At 39.3% G+C, this 22,883-nt stretch overlaps 1 protein-coding gene across 3 annotated transcripts in view; it reads left to right on the plus strand.

Moving 5' to 3' along the window:
- fcho1.L (FCH and mu domain containing endocytic adaptor 1 L homeolog) overlaps positions 1 to 22,883 on the plus strand; it is a 71,413-nt gene that overhangs the window by 28,170 nt on the left and 20,360 nt on the right. For all 3 annotated transcript variants that reach the window (XM_018256708.2, XM_018256703.2, XM_018256710.2), the window contains exons 4-16: positions 901 to 992; positions 5,984 to 6,058; positions 6,947 to 7,088; positions 7,585 to 7,737; positions 8,048 to 8,152; positions 9,634 to 9,732; positions 10,835 to 10,931; positions 12,085 to 12,129; positions 12,275 to 12,347; positions 19,933 to 19,957; positions 21,177 to 21,234; positions 22,131 to 22,312; positions 22,407 to 22,431. In XM_018256708.2, coding sequence (XP_018112197.1) covers positions 901 to 992; positions 5,984 to 6,058; positions 6,947 to 7,088; positions 7,585 to 7,737; positions 8,048 to 8,152; positions 9,634 to 9,732; positions 10,835 to 10,931; positions 12,085 to 12,129; positions 12,275 to 12,347; positions 19,933 to 19,957; positions 21,177 to 21,234; positions 22,131 to 22,312; positions 22,407 to 22,431 — 1,171 coding nt within the window. The remainder of the gene's footprint in view (positions 1 to 900; positions 993 to 5,983; positions 6,059 to 6,946; positions 7,089 to 7,584; positions 7,738 to 8,047; positions 8,153 to 9,633; positions 9,733 to 10,834; positions 10,932 to 12,084; positions 12,130 to 12,274; positions 12,348 to 19,932; positions 19,958 to 21,176; positions 21,235 to 22,130; positions 22,313 to 22,406; positions 22,432 to 22,883) is intronic.

Genomic DNA, 22,883 nt, shown 5'->3' on the forward strand with positions numbered 1-22,883 from the left:
AAGGGATCTTTCCGTAATTTGGAAACACCTAAGTCTACTAAAAAATCAATTAAACAATAATTAAACACAAAATTATTGTTTTGCCTCCAATAAGGATTAATTATATCTTGGGATCAAGTAAAAGGTACTGTTTTATTACTGAGAAAAAGGGAATAACCTATAAAAATGTGAATTATTTGCTTAAAATGGAGTCTGTAGGAGTCTGCAATTCAGAGATTTTTGGGTAACGGGTTTCCAAATAATGGATTATCAGCTTTTTATTTTAACTTTGCACTAAAAATAATTGGAGGCCTCCATCCAAAAACAATTGTTTGCATAGTGAAAGAAAATGTAATTTTAAATAACATTACGGTAAACATTAAATATGTTTGGTGGTTTGTGAGTTCCTAGCTCTGACCCCTGAAACAGTGTTGCAAGACAGTTGATTAAGAAAACAACTGGAGGAATGTATATTGGAAATGTGAATTACATTTTATTTCACTATGCAAAAATGAGATCTTGGGTGATGGAGCTCTTAGAAACTTCACTGTCAACACCAGTTACATGCAGTGAGTCCAGTGCTTTGAACATTTATGGAAAGATCTACTGAAAGGAATATACACTTATAGAAACCCCTTTGGCCCTGCTAATGATGACAAAGTTAACATGTCACTTTCTGAATGGAGTTATTCCTTTTTTTCCTCAACAGAACGTATTATATTCCCTCTCATTTAAAGCTATATGCATTATGATTCCAAGATTTTGGCTACTACAGCCGATGCAAAACATAAGTAGTCGTTAAGCAGCTAAGGCAGTCCCTGTTTTATGCAATTATATCAACTTTAAAATAAACAAATGCAGTTTGTCAGGTTGGTTAATAAATGGCCACTTAATGTTTTTTTATTTTATTTTTTTTTACAGGGGGATAAAAATTCTGGCTTTGCTGTTTTGTACCATAATATGAAACATGGACAGCTGTCCGTCAAAGAACTTGCAGACTTTGTGCGAGAAAGGTAAACTGTAATGACACCAACCTCATGATATGCTATTTTTCCTATACCAAAACGTGTCGGTGGATATAAAGTGCTAGGTGAAAGCTAAAGCTGGCCATAGACACAAAAATACCATTGTACGAAACAACGGTTTGCGTGATTTTAGGACCTTGTGTGGAGTGTCCCGACATTTTTCTTACCATGTTGTTTAGTCAATCGGACAGGTTAGAAGATTTATACTGGCTAACAATAAGATCTCTGCATTTATTGCCTATCTGATGATATCAGTGGAACACTGTCTACCATTTGTTGGACATTATTTTTCGTATGATTGCTGTCTGTCAATGGTCAAAGCATAGTGGGAATTTCTTTTCTTTAACTTTATATTAATCTGAATGGTTAGTTGCAGGTCGGAAAATTGACACGGACAATCGTTCATCGTACCTGACACACTTGAAGTGGCTGACTGTATTTGAAGCCTGCCTTGACAGTTTCCTGTTAGAAGCAGTGTAATTCTTTGCTGGGCAAATAGTGCAAGTTTTACACAGAGCAGGTCTATGCAGTGTCGCTTTTATCTTTTCACAAGTGGGTAGTATTTTTCACAAACTGCCACTGACAGAGATATATATAAATCTTTTAGTCATTGTGTATTTTAGCCATAATTCTACTTCACACTTTATTCATAGTCCAAACGATATGTGTAACTTTTTCATTACCTTCCCCTAATTCCCACGAATTACTGTATATTTATTACTAATTTTGCAAGCAAAGTTAGCCATAGACAGGGTCCACATTCTTGCTCCTAGAGAAAAAACATCTTTTTTTTGTAAGCAGTGGAGTACATAAGCATAGAGAGTATGCAATAGGGAAGTTATTGTAACACTGGTAATTTTTAGAAACTTTGCACAGAGACATTTATGTTGTCATACAATGTTTCACATCAGACAAACGGAAAGACAGCAAAACTAAGCCGTGAGTCTAGTTAATAACAAGAAAAAGGAAGCCTGTGGTTTCAAAGAGAACAGTAAATGCACCCTCTTACATGAGATAAATAGGAAGTGTATCATCTCAAACGTTTCATCTGGTTAAAAACTGTTAAACGGCAAAGGTTGTAGTTTTTGAATAGGCAACATTTACAGGTGAATTCCCAACCATGTGTATATCCTATGAGTGAAATATCTCTAGGATCAAAAGTTTAGAATGTGGTCCTTCACTCACTTAGTTAAAGGACAAGGAAAGCCTAAAGACAATATGGAGTGCAGGGAAAGGTGTATCTCGTTACAGGCTAATAGTGCAGCCATTTCACTGAAGTGTGCAGTCGTTTAGAAGATCAATAGCCAATGATTACACAATAGCGCTAAGTATAGAAAGCACGCAACCTAAAATGCAATGCTCTGTCCTCAAAACCAAGATTGCATGCACAATAAGTAGTCTTCGGATTTGGCGCATGCACAGATGGCATCTTTCCTATTTCTCTGCATTTTCTGATACTTGTGCACTGTTTAATGTAAAACATCACACAGAAAACTGATACATGCAAGTGAATGGCAGGGAAATTTCACACATGTGCAGATTTTTGTGCATGGTGACGCAATCAGGTTTAAGATGACAGACGTGAGATGCTGCAGAAGGGAAAAACAGGGCAAAATGGTTCTATTGAAAACTGGTATTTTCACAAAGTTAGCGATCTGGGAGAACAAGAGGCAACTATTTAAATGATGCAGGAAGTAAAAAACTGCTTTCCTTGTTCTTTAAATAAAGGGCAGCAACACCAACAGCTAAAAAAGCTTAGTTTACATTTAACTATAATACAAAGAAACAGTATACAATGAATTCTACATCCTCTTATTTTATAATTGTAAAAATAGTGTGTCAGGAGTGCTGACTTTGTATATACAAATATGCTGCTATGGAGGCTACCATTCAAGGTGTCATTGTGAGCTAAGTAGAGGTCAGTTGTCCCCCTAAAGAACTGTTGGGGGGGATACTATACAACTTTTCAGTATAGTGTTTAAATGACACTTAACAAATTGAACACTAAAGAGATTTCTTTAATGCCAGTGTAGCAAAGCCTCATGTTTCACTATAGTCTTTTTCGTAGGCTATTCTACTTTAGCCATGACAGTATACAACCTATTGACATTGGAAACCTACCCTTGCTATCACTAGTTCACAGAGGTTGCTCCAGAAGAAAGTGATTGTGAGGCCATACACTGGCCGATAAAAGCTGATAACCAACCTGACTTGCAAAAATCTTGCAAAAAACTGCCCATATGTCAGTCTGGTTTGAGTTTCCTGTAGAGGCAAGGGCCACATTACTCAGCTCAAGGTGGGCATATCAGGAAAAGCTGATCTTTAGGCTTAAGTTCAAATTAGTCTAGCGCTAGTGCCTTTTTGTTGACCTGTAATTGTTTCTTCTACAAAAATGTTCAAGCATGGACTGTAGAAGTAGGTGACACACATATTTGCAAAGGAGTATAAGGAAGAGCACTTATTGCTTATGCACAGAACATTTGCATTCTAGGCAATGGCTTTGCTCTGCAGATCCTAACCTGCATGTATACTGTCCTGCCAAACACATGCAGCACTGTATTCAGAGCAAAGTGCAGATCTTTAATTTCATTGCAGGAGTGGATGCAAGCTACGGGGCGTTTTGTGCAAGTGGGAAGTAGTTGGGCGGAGGAGGGTAATTGATGGCGAACAGATGATCTAGGCATATTGGAGAGCGCATCAGATTCATTTCTTGTATTTAGAAGATGTGGGTCTGCTTAAGTACAAATGAGACTGAGCTTCATTATTAAGGTGTATTTTTTTTTAAATTATTATTGCACTCCTCTGGAAATGGATATTACTGATTTGTGTTGGTAAATAGATGATGCACCCCTTTGCTAATATGCCCTGTACTTTGAGCAGCTGTTCTGTATTTAACCTCTCACAATCAGATTTGCGTTATATTACAAGTACTCCTTACTTTAGGAGGTTGTCTAAACGACATTGCATTAACATTTAATTATTTTAATGGCTGCTGTACTCAAGTACAAAGTTAGCATTTTGAAATAGCAAACCGAACCTACATAGGGTTATGATCTCTACTGGTTTCTAAACACCTTTGGAACAAACATTTACATCATTGTAAAAGGCATTTTTGTCTTATTCTTTGTGCACGTTCCTAAACAAACACAGCCCAGGGAGACCAAACAGAATAAAGTTACTGTTGACTTTGGCATGCTAGCTGCAATAATGCTTTTAGTTTGCTTGACGCAGATATAATTAAATGAGCTTTAAGCATTCCAAGAGTCCTATTTAGGTGTCCATTTAGGGGATCAGGAAATCGTGGTAGCTTTATATATGCTATTATTAAGTATTATTGTCCTTCTGTAGTATCACCTACCTTCTCCATTGGCCTCTATATTCATCATGTGTTCTAGTTAAAGGTAATGCCAACCAAAATATTTTTCGCCTTATAAAAGAAAACAATGCTAAGCAACTTTGCAATATACATTCATTACAAACTTTCTATGGTTTTTAAGTTATTTGTATATATACTATTATTGAAAGCAGTGTTTGCCTGTCCCTTTCTTTTCTCTGTCCTGATGGCTCAGACTGTTGATACAATGTAAAGTTGGCCATACACTATAATATCTGCTTGTTTTGCGAGGTCACCCACCAAAGGCAGGGCAATATTGGCCTAATCCTATTGTTCAGCCCTAGGGCCAAACGATCGTATTGCAACAATGGGAATAGTCCCTGACATGATAAGGGCATCAACTAGCTGATGCATCCTGCTCGAAGGCTGGCAGATATCTGTGGGGGAGACTCGTCGGAAGGCCCCATACACGAGCAGATAAGCTGCCAGTTGGTCTAAAGGCCCCGTACACCAACAGATATTAGCTGCTGACAGATTGTCAGCCAGATGTTGATAGGGCAATTTAAAAAACTTGTCGGATCGAGGACTGCATCAGTGCGTCCGACCGTCCATATTTTCCTCATTGCGATCCGATCTTTGGGCACTAGGGCCCATTATTGGGTCAGCCCAATATCGCCACCTCAAGGTGGGCATATTAGGGAGAGATCCGCGAGGTCACCAAACGAGCGGATCTCTATATGTTTGGCCAGCTTTAAAGGAGAAACAGACTCCTTATTAAAAAAAAAAAAAACCCTACCCCACATAGACCCCCCCTCCATCCTTCCCCCCAGCCTAGCTGCTACCCTGGGCAAATGCCTTTAACTTTTTACTTACCCCTCAGTGCAGATTCAGGGGTCGGAGTTCTCGGCAGCCATCTTCCGGGTCTTTGGTAATCTGAGAATGACACCTGCGTGGAGGCGCATGTGAAGTTGGAACAATTTCCTAGTTAGCGACAATTGCACATGCGCCGATGTTGTCGAAAATTGCAGAAGTGCCAGTAGAAGACTTGAAGACCCGAAAGATGGCTGCCGTGAACTCTGATCCTTGAATCTGCACCGAGGGGTTAATAAAAACCTGGGTAGAAGCTAGGCTTGGGACAGGAGGGACTGTTAAATATATTAACAACTTTTATTAATTTAATTGTGTTTTCTTGTTGTTATTCCTCTCCTTTTGAAAGAATGGGAACACATTTTCTGTAAGGATATTTGTATCTCTGCTGCTCTTCCTGAAAATCTGGGGCCATTCAGAATACCTGTGTGGCATATGTCTTAACACCAATGTACCAGATAAGGTTGTCATACATTTACTTGTAACAAAAGTTCAGTTTTGTACTCCAAAGCCTCATAAAAACAAAGGGACATTTATCAAGTGAATTAGGACTCAGATTTCTATTTTTGTGTATTTTTTGGTAGGAATCAATTGATAATTCATTCACCAAAGTGTTTCAGGCATGAGGTTACAGAGTTTATACTCCCTTACTTTTTTATTCTTACAAATATATTTTAACAACCAAATACATTCAAAGATAATAAACTTTTGACTTGCATTATATGTAGGGGCTTACTTTGCATATTGATTTTTTTCTTTTCCCCAATGCATCTTCCAGAGCAGCCATTGAGGAATCCTACTCAAAATCCATGCAGAAACTGTCCAAGATGGTCACCAGTGGGAGCCATTTAGGGTATGTGTTGCAGATATAATTAAATAGGTACAGATAATTTTGTGCAAGTGCCCATTTCATTCAAGTGAGGCCAATATCTGCCTTTGTATGGGCACTAGTGATGAGTGAAAATTGGCAAAATTAATTTGTCAATGGGTTTTTTCCACAGTGACTTTTTAGGTGCAGAATACACTGGGCCTACTATGGGCATTTTGTGGCCACTTTTTTTTTTTTTGCTGCAAAATTTCATGTGTGGTTTCACAACCTATGGAGAAATGTGTAATTTCGTCACAAATCCATACTTGCCTAAAAAATGTGCTCATTACTTATGGACACTATAAGACATTAGGCAGATATATAATACAGGAGAATGATTGAGGTCCCAAAGTGCTAACTTACCAAGATTATGAAGAGGCCCAGGTGCACTGCCCTGAGCCTTCAGCTAAGGAAGCGGATCAAAACTGTATTGTAGTAGAGCAGGCACTCAAAGAGCTGTCTTCCCATAAGACGTGTAAAAGTTCAAGATGATTATTTGGTACACATGGAAGTAGGGATGCACCAATCCACTATTTTGGATTCGGACGAACCCCCAAATCTTTCGTGAAAGATTCGGCCGAATACAAATGCATATGCAAATTAGGGTTTGGAAGGGGAAAACATTTTAATCTTCCTTGTTTTGTGACACCCAATTTCCCTCCTCACCCCTAATTTGCATATGCAATCAGTTCGGCCGGGCAAAAGGGTTCGGCAAAATCGAATCTTGCTGAAAAAGGCAGAATCCTGGTCGAATCCCGGACTGAATCCTGGATTCGGTGCATCCCTACATGGAAGTAGCCTTACACTATTGTGTTTCACAAACACTAAATCATAGATGTAAGTATTCACCCTTTGGCTGTCTTCTTCCTGCAGGACATTTGCCCCAATGTGGGAGATGTTCAGAGTGTCTTCAGACAAGCTAGCTCTCTGCCACCTGGAACTGAGCAAGAAACTGCATGATCTTATCAAAGAGATCAGTCGGTATGGTGACGAACAAATCAAAATGCACAAAAAGGTAAAAGCATACCAATAATGTTACAGTGTTAATTAAATCTATGTATATAACCATTTACGCGTAAATGTTTAAACCTGTTGATTATTAGTCTTTATATAGCATAACATAACATATTCTACAGCTCTTTTAGACATTATTCACATTAGTGCGTGCCCCAGGGGAGCTTGGGATCGAAATCCTTGTCATATGTCAAACCTAGGATCACAGCACTGCAAGTCAGCACCCTGTTACCCCTGATTAGTTATTACATCAAAGTAGAACCATGTTTTCTACAGAGTTGGCCATGATACCTTAGAGGAAATTGTTAAAAATTCCTTGACGTATTTATTTGTTACTGAGTAAGCTGTTTAATGCAAGTAATAAAGAAATGAACCAGTAAAAAATCTGCTTTGCATACAGATGAAAAAGGAAAAAATATGCTAATTTTGTTTATTTATTTTTTTAAATGGTTAATATTTGTAATATTTGAAACTCTTAATATGCTGTTTATGCGCAGTCCAAAGATGAGATGTCCGGTACCCTGGAGGCCATACAGCTGCTTCAGTGCAGTTCCCAGATGCTGCAGAAATCACGGGACAATTACTGCACCAAATTCTCTGAGCAGGAGCGCCTTAGGAGAGAGGGTTCACTGCAAAAAGAGTTAGAAAAGGTGAGGTAAAATCCACTGGAATATTATTGGGGTGCAGCACAAAAACATCATGGAGTACCAAATTTGCATGCAGAGCCACAAGAAAACAGCCCTGCTATAGCAAATAATTGTTTTACTTATATCTTCCATGTGCCTGTTTATTTTCCTTTCATACTTAAGACTTTAAACCTATAGCATTATTTTATACACCATTCATTTTTTGGCTGTTACATATTCCAGTCTTTTTCTGTTTCATAACTATGCACTAATATGTACATGGGGAAAAGTTAACTTTTTCCCACAAAATTATACTTTGTGTTACCTGTCCCAGGCAGAACTAAAGACTAGAAAAGCAGCAGAGTCCCTGCGCTCTTCAGTTGAAAAGTACAATGCAGTACGCAAAGAATTTGAACAAAAGATGTTGCAGTCCGCACAGGTAGGTGAGATGTATACAGTACACTATTTGGGTGCTGATTTTCCATTGGTCTTTTGGTATCCTAGAACTGTTACATTAATGAAAATGTAATGTGTTATCTTGATAAAGGTCTGTGTGGGTACTAAAATAAATTAATATATATAGCCAAATATACTGTCGTCAGGAACACCAAAAACTGAAAGACTAACAAAGTAATTAAAATAAAATATATTGTTGCTCTGCACTGGTAAAACTGGCCTGTTTGCTTCAAGCTGGAAAAAAGGCACAGGTTACATAGCAGATAATGGAAAAACACCATTGTATTGGACAGGGCTTATCTGTTATGTGCTATGTAACCTGTGCCTTTTTTCCCTAGCAGCTTCAATGGCTGCCCCCATGGCTACACAGCAGCTTGTTTATATAAACTACAGTAGTCTTTCTGAAGCAAATGCACAGCTTTTACAATTACATGCTAACAGTATATTATATGTTACTTTCAAACACATACATTGTTGGTGTCCCTGATCCTTTAATTTACTAATGTATTTTCCATGTTGATTGAAAGAAGTTAAATACACAACATACAAAGCTGCCAAAACTCAAAAATGTAAACCACATCCTTTGGTAATTCTAAACCAAAACCAAAGTCAAACTTCATAAACCAAACAATTGTAAAACCTTACACAACTTATATATTAACTGAACCTGGCATATAGCGGTAGAATAGCTGTTAGAAACAATCCAACATTAACTTAAGTATTGTTCTTAGAAACAGAATTGCTTCTGCCAGATCCTCCTTCATAGAAGTTCTTAAATCTGATTTGATTATTTTCAGTGCTTGTAATTAAAGTTATTAGGAGTCAATTTTTGGTGACTCCGGCTCATATACACAAAGTTGCTCCTGACACAAAGTTGCTCCTGATGTGGGGATGTGGGTGGTATGAAAAGGCAGTGGTTCTAAAAAGGTAAATAGGAGACTTCCACAAAACTATGTTTAAAAAATGAAATGTCTTTGGAAGTTATATTATTAGATAAATCATTATTCTGAAGAATTTAGCAGCATATTTTAATATATACAGAGAAAGAGAGAAGCAGGATTCTGGCAGCCAGTTATGTTATTACATCATTATTCAGATGAATTTAGCAGCATATTTAAATATATACAGAGAAAGAGAGAAGTGGGATTCTGGCAGCCAGGTTACAGAAGGTTGCATTAGTCTAGACAGGACAGGATGTGTGTTTTATCAGATGCAGAAAGAAAAAACAGGACTTGTTTTATTTATCTATTAACACAAAACCACCCAGCATTAAGGAATGTTACAACTGCTCTGCAACAATCAATAATTTGCCCCATATTGCTAATGCAACAATTTTTTTTACTCCACTAGAAAAATAAATGCAACTTGCTATTTGTTACTTGTTACTAAACAGAGGCATTTGCCTATTTACTTGGTGGTCACTGTAGATAATCCTGCATAAGTCTATTCTTTCTTAACAACTAGACATTCCAAGATACGGAGTCCACTCATCTTAGACACATGAAGCGACTTGTCACTGCATACTCTCACTCAGTGGAGGACACTCATGTTCAGATTGGACAGGTAAGGCTAATTTTAGTCTCCACTTTTTTTACCCAGGACATTTGTTAGTCCATCTTTACTAGTAAAACATTCTATTATCCAAAAATTGTGACCTGAGGTTTTTTTGTAGTTTGGCTCAATGGGACTGTCACCCATACGTAAAATAAAAGTTCTTTACAAATTAAATATGAGACCTTTAAAACTTCCATACCAATTATAAATCTGAGCTGGCAATCGTATATTACCTGCTTTGATTCTATGTCTCTGGCATAGGAGCAGAGCAGCAATTGCTTTCACTTTCCATTTAGCATCTCCTAGATATCACAGTACTGCTCACATTTCCTCTCCCTTCACACACACACTCTGTAATTGTGTAGCCTGTGCATGGGCATGGACATTGGTCCCATTTCTGGTGATACAAGATTTGCATTCTTAACATTGTCCACAAAATGGTGCCTGCCATCAAGCTGTGATTGTGAATTCCAAGACTGAAGGAACAATATTTAAATAATGTATACAGTTTAAGTAAAGTTTTCTCACCTAACATGATAGAAAAGGAAGAGAGAAATATTTCGTAGACTGAGAGGTCCCCTTAATTCTACTAAAAGAAATGATTGTTTTGCCACCAACCTGGATTTATTTTAGTTCAGCTAATACAAGGTACTGTTTTATTAGTACTGAGAAAATGGAAACAAGAAATCATTAAAAAATAAACAATATTTGCTTAAATTTGACTATGGGGGAAAAAACCTGCAGAGATCATAAACTAGATAGTGGAATTCTCTGCATGATATCTGTTTTACTTACATTTTAATGGTGGTTTTCCCCGAGGCAAATATAACTCTTATTTGAATGCTCTTCAGTGATTTGTAGTCTTCTTACCTTACCTTACCTTCACCTTCACAATTTCTAACCTTCATATTTTCACCAGGCCCTGTAATACCATGCTTTAAGTTGTGCAAACTCCCCCATTCTCTAGATTCATACATGTCCATTTGATTCTGTCTGTTGAGATTCAAAAGATATACAGTTTCATCTTTACTTCTATTTCCTTTAAACTTTATATTTCCCATTTTCAGTGTCAGTGTCCTTTTAATGACTCTTGTTAACGTTCTGCCTACAGGTACATGAGGAGTTTAAACACAACATGGAAAATGTGGCTGTAGAGAAACTGATTAGAAGATTTGCAGAAAGCAATGGAACAGGAACAGATAGGCCAGGTAAGAGGTGACCTAGGAGTTCCTTGATTTGGTACATTCATTAGTGTTTTTTTTTACTCCCCCTTTTGCAAATTCAATTAAAGCTTCTCGTGAGAATCTTGGAACCTTGCAATAGATGGGTTCAGGTGCCTCCTCAGTCCTTTGGGCCCATTATTCCCCTGTTTTTTTAACAACAAGCCCGAGGGTGTCATGGCCAGAGGAGAGGACCCTTTTCCACCTTTCCACCTACTTACTGATTGCATACTGTAATGGGCCTTCCTTTGTGCCTACACCCCTGCTTCTTCCATGGCAGTTTCCCAAAGAAAATCCTCCAAAAGTGACCAAAATTACTCTCAAGAGCAACAGAGAACTGTTCCAGGTGGAATTAATCCATCTGTCCTCTCAGAGTGACTCAACCAAGGTGGTAGATTCCCTCATCAGATTGGTTTTGAACACCTTTTCATCACATGGATGTTCTGTGGGATTTGCTTTTTCTCTAGATATTTGTCACATAGTATAAATAAAGGTGTATATTTATATAAAAAAAAATTTTTAACAGGGAAAACTGTGGGGGAAAGGTACAAGAAAGCTTCCTATTGAAGCATTCTGTTATTGCAGATCACAGGAGATATAATATAATTATAAAATATCTACATCATTTTCTTTAGAATTTGTGGCTGCCACCTTGGATCAAGTACTGTAACCTCAATGAGTTCTGAGTTCACATTCACCACTCTATGCAGTGATACTGAGTGGTTATTCCAAAGCCAGCGATATCATGCTGGATACTTGGCCTGTGCATCATATATGATGAGAAACCTTGAATCCGATGAGCAAAGTTCTAGATTGCAGATCTGCGGATGATGAGTCTGCGGAGAGGTTTAGCTGAAATTCTGCTAGAAAGAGACTTCCGAGTATATTGCAGAAAGGGGAAACATTCTCAGTGACATGGGGAAAGCTGAGTTGAACTGGTGGAAGGATTAGGAGGCATAGGCTTGTTTTACAAAGTCCTTTCCAATGGCCTGTATAAGTATTCTAAATTTTCTGTCAAGGGAGCCAGCAATTATACATAATGTAAAATGTTAAACCATATTAAAACTGACATATTGTAAAAAATAGGTAGAATGGGAAATTGGCTTTAAACTTTATATAAAATTGTGTGTTCCTTTATCAGAGCCAGTTGAATATGAAGGTTTCCGATTTCCTGCTTCTTTAGAAGGTGAGTGTATAGCAAAATCAATTTCATGTTTTATATCTTGTTCAAAAGCTATACAGCAACTTTCCATTTTTCACCAAATTAACCTTCCTGTGCTCTTCAGTCTTTTTTCCTCTAATTGGTTCTCTATTATGGCTCTTTCGAACAGGTGTAAAACGTACGTGGTCCAAACCTTTTCGTATTCGTGGTCTGAGCAGAAAAGAGAAAGAAGCACATCCTGTGTAAGTCAGTCTTCATACATTGTTTTTTTCCCCAGTCACCATGGCCAGCATTCACCAAATGGGTTAATCCCCCCTGCTGGCCAGCGGACAGGACCTCCCCCTGATAGTTCAAAAGTTCTGCTTCCTCCTCTCCCCTTTGTCTTTTTTGTCCTGTCCGGGCCAGGGAGAGGAGAAGAAGAAAAAATAAAGAATTTATTCCTACCTAAGAATGAAGGAAAAGCACAGTAAGGGCCTGAAAGAAGCTCCCCGGTTAGGGGTTAGCGTTGGGTCACTTACATTTGGGGAACTCTCCTCCCGCTTGCGGGTCGGGGGTTTCTTTTGGCTGGAAAGAGCGGCAGGTCGTGCGCCGCTTATGGAGCTCCTGGGCATGGCTAAATCCTCCCGGGTGCGGGTCAGGTAGGCCGAGAGCTCGGGGAGAGGCACCAGAAGATGTGCAGCGGTTCCTTCTCCAGTCTATAGCAAGGTGTGGTAACGGAGGCGACCGGAAGTGACGTCATCGGCGGAAGTTGCCGGTCGGACATTTTGGATTTGGGCAAAGTTAGCGCAAATGGGAAACAGCGCTGTACGATTGCCAGAAGCAGGGGATTGGCGCCAAACAGAGCGTTCTTGCCTGCAACATGGATAATAGAGGATTTATGCAGCTAGGTAAGCAGAGTATGTTTTCTATACAGAGGGCTGCTGCCTCTATTTAAAGAATTGTTCACTTCCTGTGGGTGCCATTCCAATACAGGAACACTGAACGCTGAATAGTAGAATCTCCAGCTACAGGTATGTGTGTGGGGCATGTTCAGCTAAAATCTAGTTTTTTACTATTGAAAGCTGATTAAAATCTTGTCTACTCTCTTAATTAGTTACCTATGGAACCTGGTACGGGAAAAGCTTCACACCCTAAGAGAAAAAGGTGAAGTATGAGAGAGTGACTGTGGCATGGGGTTGTGACTCAACTTCTAACAAATTGTTGTTATTTTGTATGCAGCCTGCCTGCCACAGATGCTAGGAAGGACAAGTCTCCAGAGAAGTCTACAGTTTCTGGGGAAAAACAGCAGGAACCTGGAACATCTATATCACAGGAGAATCAATTGTTTGCAGAGTCCTTAGCGTCTGTGATCAAACAAGCAGTCATACAAGGATTCCAGGAGGTGTCAAGCTCTAAAAAGAGGCCCAGACATCATGCAAGACAGGGGGAGTCCATGTCAGATATATCGGAAGGAGATTTGTCAGCTGACTCAGATATCCTGTCTCAAGCTGGATCGGAGGAAGGAGAAATTGATTCAGACGAAGAATCCACATTCGATCTATCCATAATTGATCCTCTAATAAAAGCTGTTAGACAAACTTTAACTTTCCCCACAGAATCTGCGAAGATGTCATCAGCAGACAAGCTGTTTCCTTCTTCAAAGAAGAAAGCTGTGTTTTTTCCGGTACATTCATCAATAAAAGAAATTATTGTATCGGAATGGAAAAAGACAGAAAAAAGAGCACAGACGGCAGGGAAATTTAACAAAAAATATCCTTTTGATGAGCAAGATTCAAAACCCTGGGATATCCCTCCGAAGGTGGATGCAGCTGTAGTAAGGTTGGCTAAAAAGACTACTCTTCCAGTGGATGATGCAGCGGTTTTTAGAGAACCAATGGAAAAGAAAATGGAATTCAACTTGAAAAGCTTTTGGAGCAGCAGGAGCAGCCTGTAGGCCGGCGGTGGCCTTGACGTCAGTGTCTAGAGCATTAAAAGTATGGCTATGTAATGTAAAGAGACCAAAGTTATTGGAGATGCTGTCAGATTGCAAGATGGCAACAGAGTTTGTTTCGGAAGCATCAGTTGATCTAGTTCATTTTTCTGCTCGATCTATGGCTTTGTCTGTGGCAGTCAGGAGGGCGCTATGGCTGAAATCTTGGGCAGCAGATACAGCTTCAAAAGCTAACTTATGCCAGTTACCATTCGAAGGAGAGATGTTGTTTGGTGAGAAGCTGGATGCGATCATAAAGAAAGTATCAGGGGGCAAGAGTATGTTTTTGCCTCAGGAAAATCAGCCTAAGAAGGCTCGCTATGATCCGGGCTACAGCAAGGGTAAAGAAAGATCATTTAGAGCTTCAAGACAGTACAAGCCGGGAAGAGAGTTCTCCAGGCAGTCTTCTTGGAGGTCAGGCCGTCCAGGTTCTAGAGGGGCAACAAAGAGACCTGGAGTTTTTTCTTCCGCCCCATCGACCTCCAGTCAACAATGAAGGTGGCAAGGCCCAGAACATGGTAGGAGGCAGATTAAACGATTTCGCTCATGTCTGGGCCAGAACTATTCAAGACACATGGGTACAGAAGATTGTAGAGTCAGGATTTGCTCTAGAATTCAAGTCGGTACCCAGGGAAGATTTTTTTCGTAGAATCCATTTTCAAAGGAGAAGAGTCAAAAGTGAAGATTGTCCGAGAATATCTAGATCAATTGTTCAAGTCAAGAGCAATAGAAATTGTAGATCCTCAAGAAGAATACAAAGGTTTTTATTCAAGGCTTTTTCTAGTGAAGAAAGCATCAGGCACATGGAGACCGGTGTTAGACATGAGGAATCTGAACAAATTTCTGCAAACGAGAAAATTCAAAATGGAATCTCTAACATCCATCATGCAGGCAATCTCCGTGGGAGATTGGTTAACCAGCATAGATTTAAAAGATGCTTATTTCCACATTCCAATCTCTCAAAGAGACAGAAAATACCTAAGGGTTTCGGTGGAAGATCATCATGTACAGTTCAGATGCCTTCCATTTGGTCTTTCTCAGTCCCCAAGAGTGTTCACAAAGGTGTTGATAACACTCATAGCGGAGTTAAGGAAAGAGGGGCTAGCAGTATTCCACTATCTGGACGATATCTTGGTGGTAGCAAATTCAAAGTCAGAAGCCGAAGTTCATACTGCTCGAGTAAAAGATTTTTTACTAGCCCATGGGTGGGTAATAAACCAAGAAAAGAGCAATCTGGTTCCTACCCAAGCCCTGCAGTATTTGGGGGCCTTCTTTCAAACAGATCAGAATCTGGTCAGTCTGCCGGTGGAGAGGCAAGAAAAGATAATCAGGATGATCAAAGATTTCAGGAGACTGAGAACAGTATCCGTACGACAATGCCTAAGGGTGTTGGGATCCATGTCAGCGACTATTCAAATAGTGAGGTGGGCAAGATGGCATCTAAGGCCCTTACAAAGTTTCCTTTTAAGAAAGGTCAAGCAGCCTCACTTACATTTACAGAAAGATGTAAAAATACCACAAGAGGTAAAAAGAACTCTAGAGTGGTGGTGCAGTCGAGATCATCTGGCAAGAGGGGTGCCTCTGGAAGAACCAGAATGGGTTGTAATAACCACCGATGCATCGAGTGTGGGTTGGGGAGCCCACATAGGCGAAGTATTTGTACAAGGCACTTGGAGAGGAGAAAATGTGTCTTCAAATATTTTGGAATTGAGAGCCATAAAACAGTCCCTTTTTTCTCTTTCTCACCTGTTAAAAGACAAACAGGTGAAAGTCATGACCGACAATACGACAGCAGTTGCCTATTTGGTAAAGCAAGGAGGCACCAGAAGTGTATCTCTGATGGAAGAAGTAAAGCCTCTGTTTCAGTGGGCAGAAAATTGGTTGGAGGGCTTAACTGCTATCCATCTTCCAGGGAAAGAAAATGGAAAAGCAGACTTCCTCAGCCGGGAGATGGTAGACCCGGGAGAATGGAGTCTACACAAAGACATTTTCGAAGAGATTGTAGAAAGATGGGGTCTACCAGAGATAGATGCTATGGCATCTCCCCAGAACAGAAAATGTCTCCAGTTTTTCTCGAGGTTCCCCTGCAAGGAGGCATTGGCAATAGATGGTTTGAGACAGAATTGGTCAGAGAACTTCATTTATGTTTTTCCTCCATTTCCCTTAATATGGAGAGTATTAAAGAAAACAAAGAAAGACAGAGCAGAAGCCATAGTGATTATTCCCTTCTGGCCCAGAAGGCCTTGGTTTCCTCTTCTCCGAAAATTAGCCATAGAGGAACCAATACGGATCCAGAGTTTTCCAGGCTGGTTATCACAGGGGTCAATTCAGATACAAGAGAGCAATCATCTGTCCTTGATGGCCTGGCGGTTGAAAGGGAGAGATTGAGACGCCTCTCTCTGAAAGAGGAAGTTGTGGATTTTTTGATGAAATCAAGGAAAGCTAGTACTTCTGCTCAGTATTACAAGGTATGGGAAAAGTTTGTGGAGTTTGTCAAGGATAAAAAAGGTGTTCCTTTATCTCCATCACCCACAATGGAATTTTTGTTCTCAGGATATGAGAAAAATTTTCATTCCAGCACACTGAGAGGACAGGTGTCGGCAATTTCAGCCCTAACCGGAAAAACATGGGCAGAAGAACCTTTAGTTAAAAGATTCTTTAATGCAATGATAAGGGTTAAATCAATAAAGAGAGAGATTGTTTGCCACCGTGGGATCTTCCTTTTGTGCTTAAAACCTTAACTGAGGCTCCATCTGGAATCTGACATTGAAAGTAGTTCTCTTGGTGGCCATAACTTCAGCCTGTAGAGTGGGAGAAATATCAGCCTTGGCAGCATCTGAACCACATACAGTGATATTTGAAGACAGAGTGGTATTGAAACCTGCATTTGGATTCCTACCGAAGGTCATCTCAAAATTCCATATGGAGTTAGAAGTTATTCTGCCCTCTTTTTTCCCGAATCCCAGGTCTGCACAAGAGAAAATATGGCATACTCTGGATTTGGTGAGAGCTATCAAGATCTACTTGGAAAGAACAGAAGCGTGGAGAAAGTCAGACCGTATGTTCATAGTGCCTAATGGATACAGAAAAGGTCAGGCTCCAACAAAGAGGACGATTAGTTCTTGGATTGTGGCGGCTATTGCGAAGGCTTACAATGTGGCAGGTAGAAAGATTCCCAAAGGGTTAAAGGCCCATTCTACCAGGGCGTTGGCAAGTTCCTGGGCAGCACAAGCCAGGGAGTCGCCAGAGAGCATTTGCAAATCGGCAAGATGGTCGTCATTAAATACATTTGTAAAGCATTACAAATTAGATGTTTTGTCTTCCCAAGAGGCTAAGTTTGGGAGAAAAGTTTTGCAATCGGTTGTGTATTCCACTGATTAAAAAAGTTCTGTTAAAAAGCATATGGTGTCCCGCCCTTTGTTTGAGCTTTGGAAATTCCCATTTGGTGAATGCTGGCCATGGTGACTGGGGAAAACAGGAAATTGTTTATACGTACCGTAATTTCTGTTTCCTGGTCACTTTCATGGCAGCATTCACCAGGGAGTTTCCCACCCTATTGTGGACAGCTTTTAGACGAAGACAAAGGGGAGAGGAGGAAGCAGAACTTTTGAACTATCAGGGGGAGGTCCTGTCCGCTGGCCAGCAGGGGGGATTAACCCATTTGGTGAATGCTGCCATGAAAGTGACCAGGAAACAGAAATTACGGTACGTATAAACAATTTCCTGTTTTTTTGTTTTGTTTTTTTTCCAGTTCTTTTGATTGCATCATCATTTTACATAGTTACATAGTTACATAGTTAAATTGGGTTGAAAAAAGACAAAGTCCATCAAGTTCAACCCCTCCAAATGAAAACCCAGCATCCATACACACACCCCTCCCTACTTTTAATTAAAATTCTATATACCCATACCTATATTAACTATAGAGTTTAGTATCACAATAGCCTTTAATATTATGTCTGTCCAAAAAATCATCCAAGCCATTCTTAAAGGCATTAACTGAATCAGCCATCACAACATCACCCGGCAGTGCATTCCACAACCTCACTGTCCTGACTGTGAAGAACCCTCTACGTTGCTTCAAATGAAAGTTCTTTTCTTCTAGTCTAAAGGGGTGGCCTCTGGTACGGTGATCCACTTTATGGGTAAAAAGGTCCCCTGCCATTTGTCTATAATGTCCTCTAATGTACTTGTAAAGTGTAATCATGTCCCCTCGCAAGCGCCTTTTTTCCAGAGAAAACAACCCCAACCTTGACAGTCTACCCTCATAATTTAAGTCTTCCGTCCCTCTAACCAATTTAGTTGCACGTCTCTGCACTCTCTCCAGCTCATTTATATCCCTCTTAAGGACTGGAGTCCAAAACTGAACTGCATACTCCAGATGAGGCCTTACCAGGGACCTATAAAGAGGCATAATTATGTTTTCATCCCTTGAGTTAATGCCCTTTTTTATGCAAGACAGAACTTTATTTGCTTTAGTAGCCACAGAATGACACTGCCCAGAATTAGACAACGTGTTATCTACAAAGACCCCTAGATCCTTTTCATTTAAGGAAACTCCCAACACATTGCCATTTAGTGTATAACTTGCATTTATATTATTTTTGCCAAAGTGCATAACCTTGCATTTATCAACATTGAACCTCATTTTCCAGTTTGCTGCCCAGTTTTCCAGTTTAGACAGATCACTTTGCAAAGTGGCAGCATCCTGCATGGAACCTATAGTTCTGCACAATTTAGTATCATCTGCAAAAATAGAAACAGTACTTTCAATGCCCACCTCCAGGTCATTAATAAACAAGTTGAAAAGCAAGGGACCTAGTACAGAGCCCTGCGGTACTCCACTAACAACACTGGTCCAATTAGAAAATGTTCCATTTACCACCACTCTTTGTAGTCTATCTTTTAGCCAGTTCGCTATCCAGGTACAAATACTATGTTCCAGGCCAACATTCCTTAATTTAACCAGTAACCTTTTGTGTGGCACTGTATCAAATGCTTTAGCAAAGTCTAAGTAAATCACATCCACTGCCATCCCAGAATCGAGGTCTCTACTTACATTCTCGTAAAAAGAAATTAAGTTAGTCTGGCAAGATCTATTACGCATAAAACCATGCTGGCACAAACTCATAGTATTATGATTTGCTATGAAGTCCAGTATCTTATCCTTTATTAACCCTTCGAAAAGCTTTCCTAATACTGACGTCAGACTAACTGGCCTATAGTTTTGAGGCTGAGAACGGGATCCTTTTTTGAATAGAGGCACCACATTAGCAATTCGCCAGTCTCTTGGCACAATACCAGATCTCAATGAATCCTGAAAAATTAAGTAAAGAGGTTTGGCAATCACAGAGCTAAGCTCGCTAATTACCCTGGGATGAATACCATCTGGCCCTGGACCTTTGTTAATCTTAACCTGTTCAAGTCTCTTTTGAATTTCTTCTTGTGTGAACCATGCATCATTAGTTGTATTACTAGAATTGGGAGTGTTAAGAAGGAAACCTTCACTTACTGGTTCTTCATTTGTGTAAACAGATGAAAAATACGAGTTCAGAATCTGCGCTTTTATTTTGTTTTCATCAACCAGCTGATCCCCCTCTGATAGTAAGGGTCCCACCCCTTCCTGCTTCATTTTTTTACTATTGACATATTTAAAAAATAATTTGGGATTTTTTTTACTGCTTGCTGCAATATCCTTTTCTATAGCAATTTTAGCTTGCCTTATAGCTTCTTTGCATGATTTATTGGCCTCCTTGTACCTTATAAATGTTTCGGCTGTACCAGCTAACTTGAAAGCCTTAAAAGCACGTCTTTTCTTACCCACCTCAACACCAACAGTATCTTGTTTTTTTTGGCAGGGAATCATCAGAGTCAGACTGTGTGGTAAGCAATACAATGGTATTAAATTCCTTTACATGCTGTTTACTTTTATTTTATTGTGATTGTCACTTAAATGTGCAGATTATAGCATATAGCAATAATACTTTTTCTTCACGCATGTGAAAGAGATGCTTTTTGTATCTCTTGATTTTCTTAATTTAACCCTTTTTCTGTCAGATTTAGTTGTGCTACAGGTCAGGTTTAGTTGTCCATTGTTAGGCAATGCTGTAGTGTAACCTTAAACCTGAAAATATAGGTACTATATCATTCGAGGATGTTTCTTCTGAGGGTGGCGGTTAAATGTTTATTTTCTTATATTGCTATAATTTTAACTTTTAAATAATACATTGGTGAGACATTATGTAACCATCAAAATTTTAAAAGGGCAAAGTTAGCTATTTTTTTTTTCTTATAACTCTTTATGATAATGATAAGCATATATCAACAAATGAATAAAATCATAAAGGTACCTTAAAAGGCAAATGAAAATTACAGAAAAAATATAAACAAGATAGAATAAAATCAAATTAAGTCAGTGAGTAGTTTGATCACAGTTACATTATGGATGCTATCATTCCTATGGCAGTTTAGTGAGAAACTTTTCCCATAGTGACCATATAGATGTAAGATAGGGAGGGAGCCAGCCGATGTAGGGCTATGACCCAACGTGTGACTGCTAGTATTTTGGATACAAGTTTGCGTGGATGTGGTGCTAGTTTAGGGTAAGGCAGGAACAGCAATTCTGACTCCATGGTTGGTTTAATAGTTACCTCTATTATGTGAGAATCCATTTTGTACACTTTGGTCCATAACACTGAGACAATGGGGCAATGCCACCAGGCATGAAGATAATCTCACCCAATCATGCAACCTCTAAAGCAAGTGGAAGGGAAGTTTGGGTTAATTGTATGCTTGCGGTTTGGTGTAAAGTTTTAAAGGACAAGGAAACCCTGATTCATTAGTAAATGTCAGTATGTTAGGCACCACCAGTAAATTGAATCACATTTTTTAATCGTTTTTCCCAGGCTGTTTGCAACTTTTAGGAAACAAATGCACAGGTTGTGGCGTAAGCATACACAATCTAGTTCCCTCAAATAACCTTTTTAAGGAAAACCCTTGTCACACTGACCATTTTTTTCCCAAAGATTCTCTTTTCTTGATACAATATTTTTTCCAAAGACAGAGCTACATTCAGATGTTGACCATGTTGTTTAATCTTTAGAATCATCCAGATGTAGATGAAGAAGGTTTTACTATTCGACCAGATGATAATTTGAACGGTATCCTTTTGAAATATGTGGACAGACATACCAGTGTGCACATCCAATAAACTGTACTACTGTATATCACTAGCAAGTAGGTGATCTTGTACATATACAGTGTATGTTTGTACACAGCAATGCAGCTACTCAATTTAACTTAATAGACTAGCTTCTTCTAGCTTTCTCAGCTTTTACTGTATATAATGGAATAAAAACGTTAACTAACAACTGACTGGGAGTCCTGCAAGCCACTAAGCTCTTACTTGCTGCGTGCTGACCCACTGTACTAAGTGACACTGCAGTGTGGATTGCAAAAAAGGAAGTTGTTCATGCAGCATCTCTCAATATAGCAGTTCAGCAAAGAAAAATCTGGAGGGGTTAAAAAAATAAATATATTGGTTAAAGAAAAGTGAGGTGGAGGGGAAGGCAAAAAAATAAACTAGTGATAGGAGAGCATAGGATAAGATAAAGAACTAGATTAGGTTTTCTCAACGAGCTGCAGGTAGAACAATGAAATGAAACAATGACAGCATTCTTCTGATTGGTTGCCATGGGTTACTGCCCAGGAGCCCAGTGTTTGTAAATGAGCCTCAAGGACACTTTGAGCACTGCTAGGAACAGCCCATTTTGGCCCAGTGTGTGGGTAGACCAATTTGACCCAGATACATTCGGTTGGCAACCTCACCATATTGAATAACAATGATAAATAGTGTCTGCCTACCATATGTAACATACACTGCAAATTCTGGAAATTTCCCGAAGACAATGAAAAGAACACTGCGTCTTTCTGAGACTATAGAAGGTATAAACATTCCCATATGTGAGGCTGTTGTGGACGTGGTGCTTTCCATGGTATACATGGTTATTGCTGTACATTGGTCTGAAAAATATTTACTCCTTGATGGATACCCCAGGAAACTCTGTTCAGTGCTGTTCCTCAAGTGATTCTGATTTTGATGATGATGGAGAAGAGCCACGACGTATCAGGTTTCAAATCAAACCCCCTCAGAGCAGGGAGAATGTTGAAGACCAGGAGACAGAAATGAAGCGCCTTAAGGAGTCTGTAGAATGTATTTTACAACCCCCCTCAGCAGTGGTATGTGCAACATGTAGTATAAATATGTAACCAAATCAACAAATGCCCCTTTAGCGCTATTGGTATTTGATGGGCCATTTTTCTGACCTTACAGGTATCCATTAGGCGTCACAACATACGTGAGTGCAACATTTTGTAATCATTTTTACCTATCTAACTTTTTTTGCATTTAGCCTGTAAGAATAACTACTTCTATCCTCTCATCATGGTTTCCCTCATTTCTGTTACATATCTCTTTGGATCAAATCTTTTCTTCTTGTTTTTTTTTCCTTAAAGGGATACTGTCATGGGAAAAATGAATCAGTTAATAGTGCTGCTCCAGCAGAATTTTGCACTGAAATCCAATTCTCAAAAGAGCAAACAGATTTTTTTATATTTAATTTTGAAATCTGACATGGGGCTAGATATATTGTCAATTTCCCAGCTGCCCCAAGTCATGTGACTTGTGCTCTGATAAACTTCAATCACTCTTTACTGCTGTACTGCAAGTTGGACTGATATCACCCCCCCCCCAGCAGCCAAACAAAATAACAATGGGAAGGTAACCAGATAGCAGCTCCCTAACACAAGA

The sequence above is a fragment of the Xenopus laevis genome, chromosome 1L (assembly GCF_017654675.1).
Source record: "Xenopus laevis strain J_2021 chromosome 1L, Xenopus_laevis_v10.1, whole genome shotgun sequence".
Taxonomy (NCBI): Eukaryota; Metazoa; Chordata; class Amphibia; order Anura; family Pipidae; genus Xenopus; species Xenopus laevis.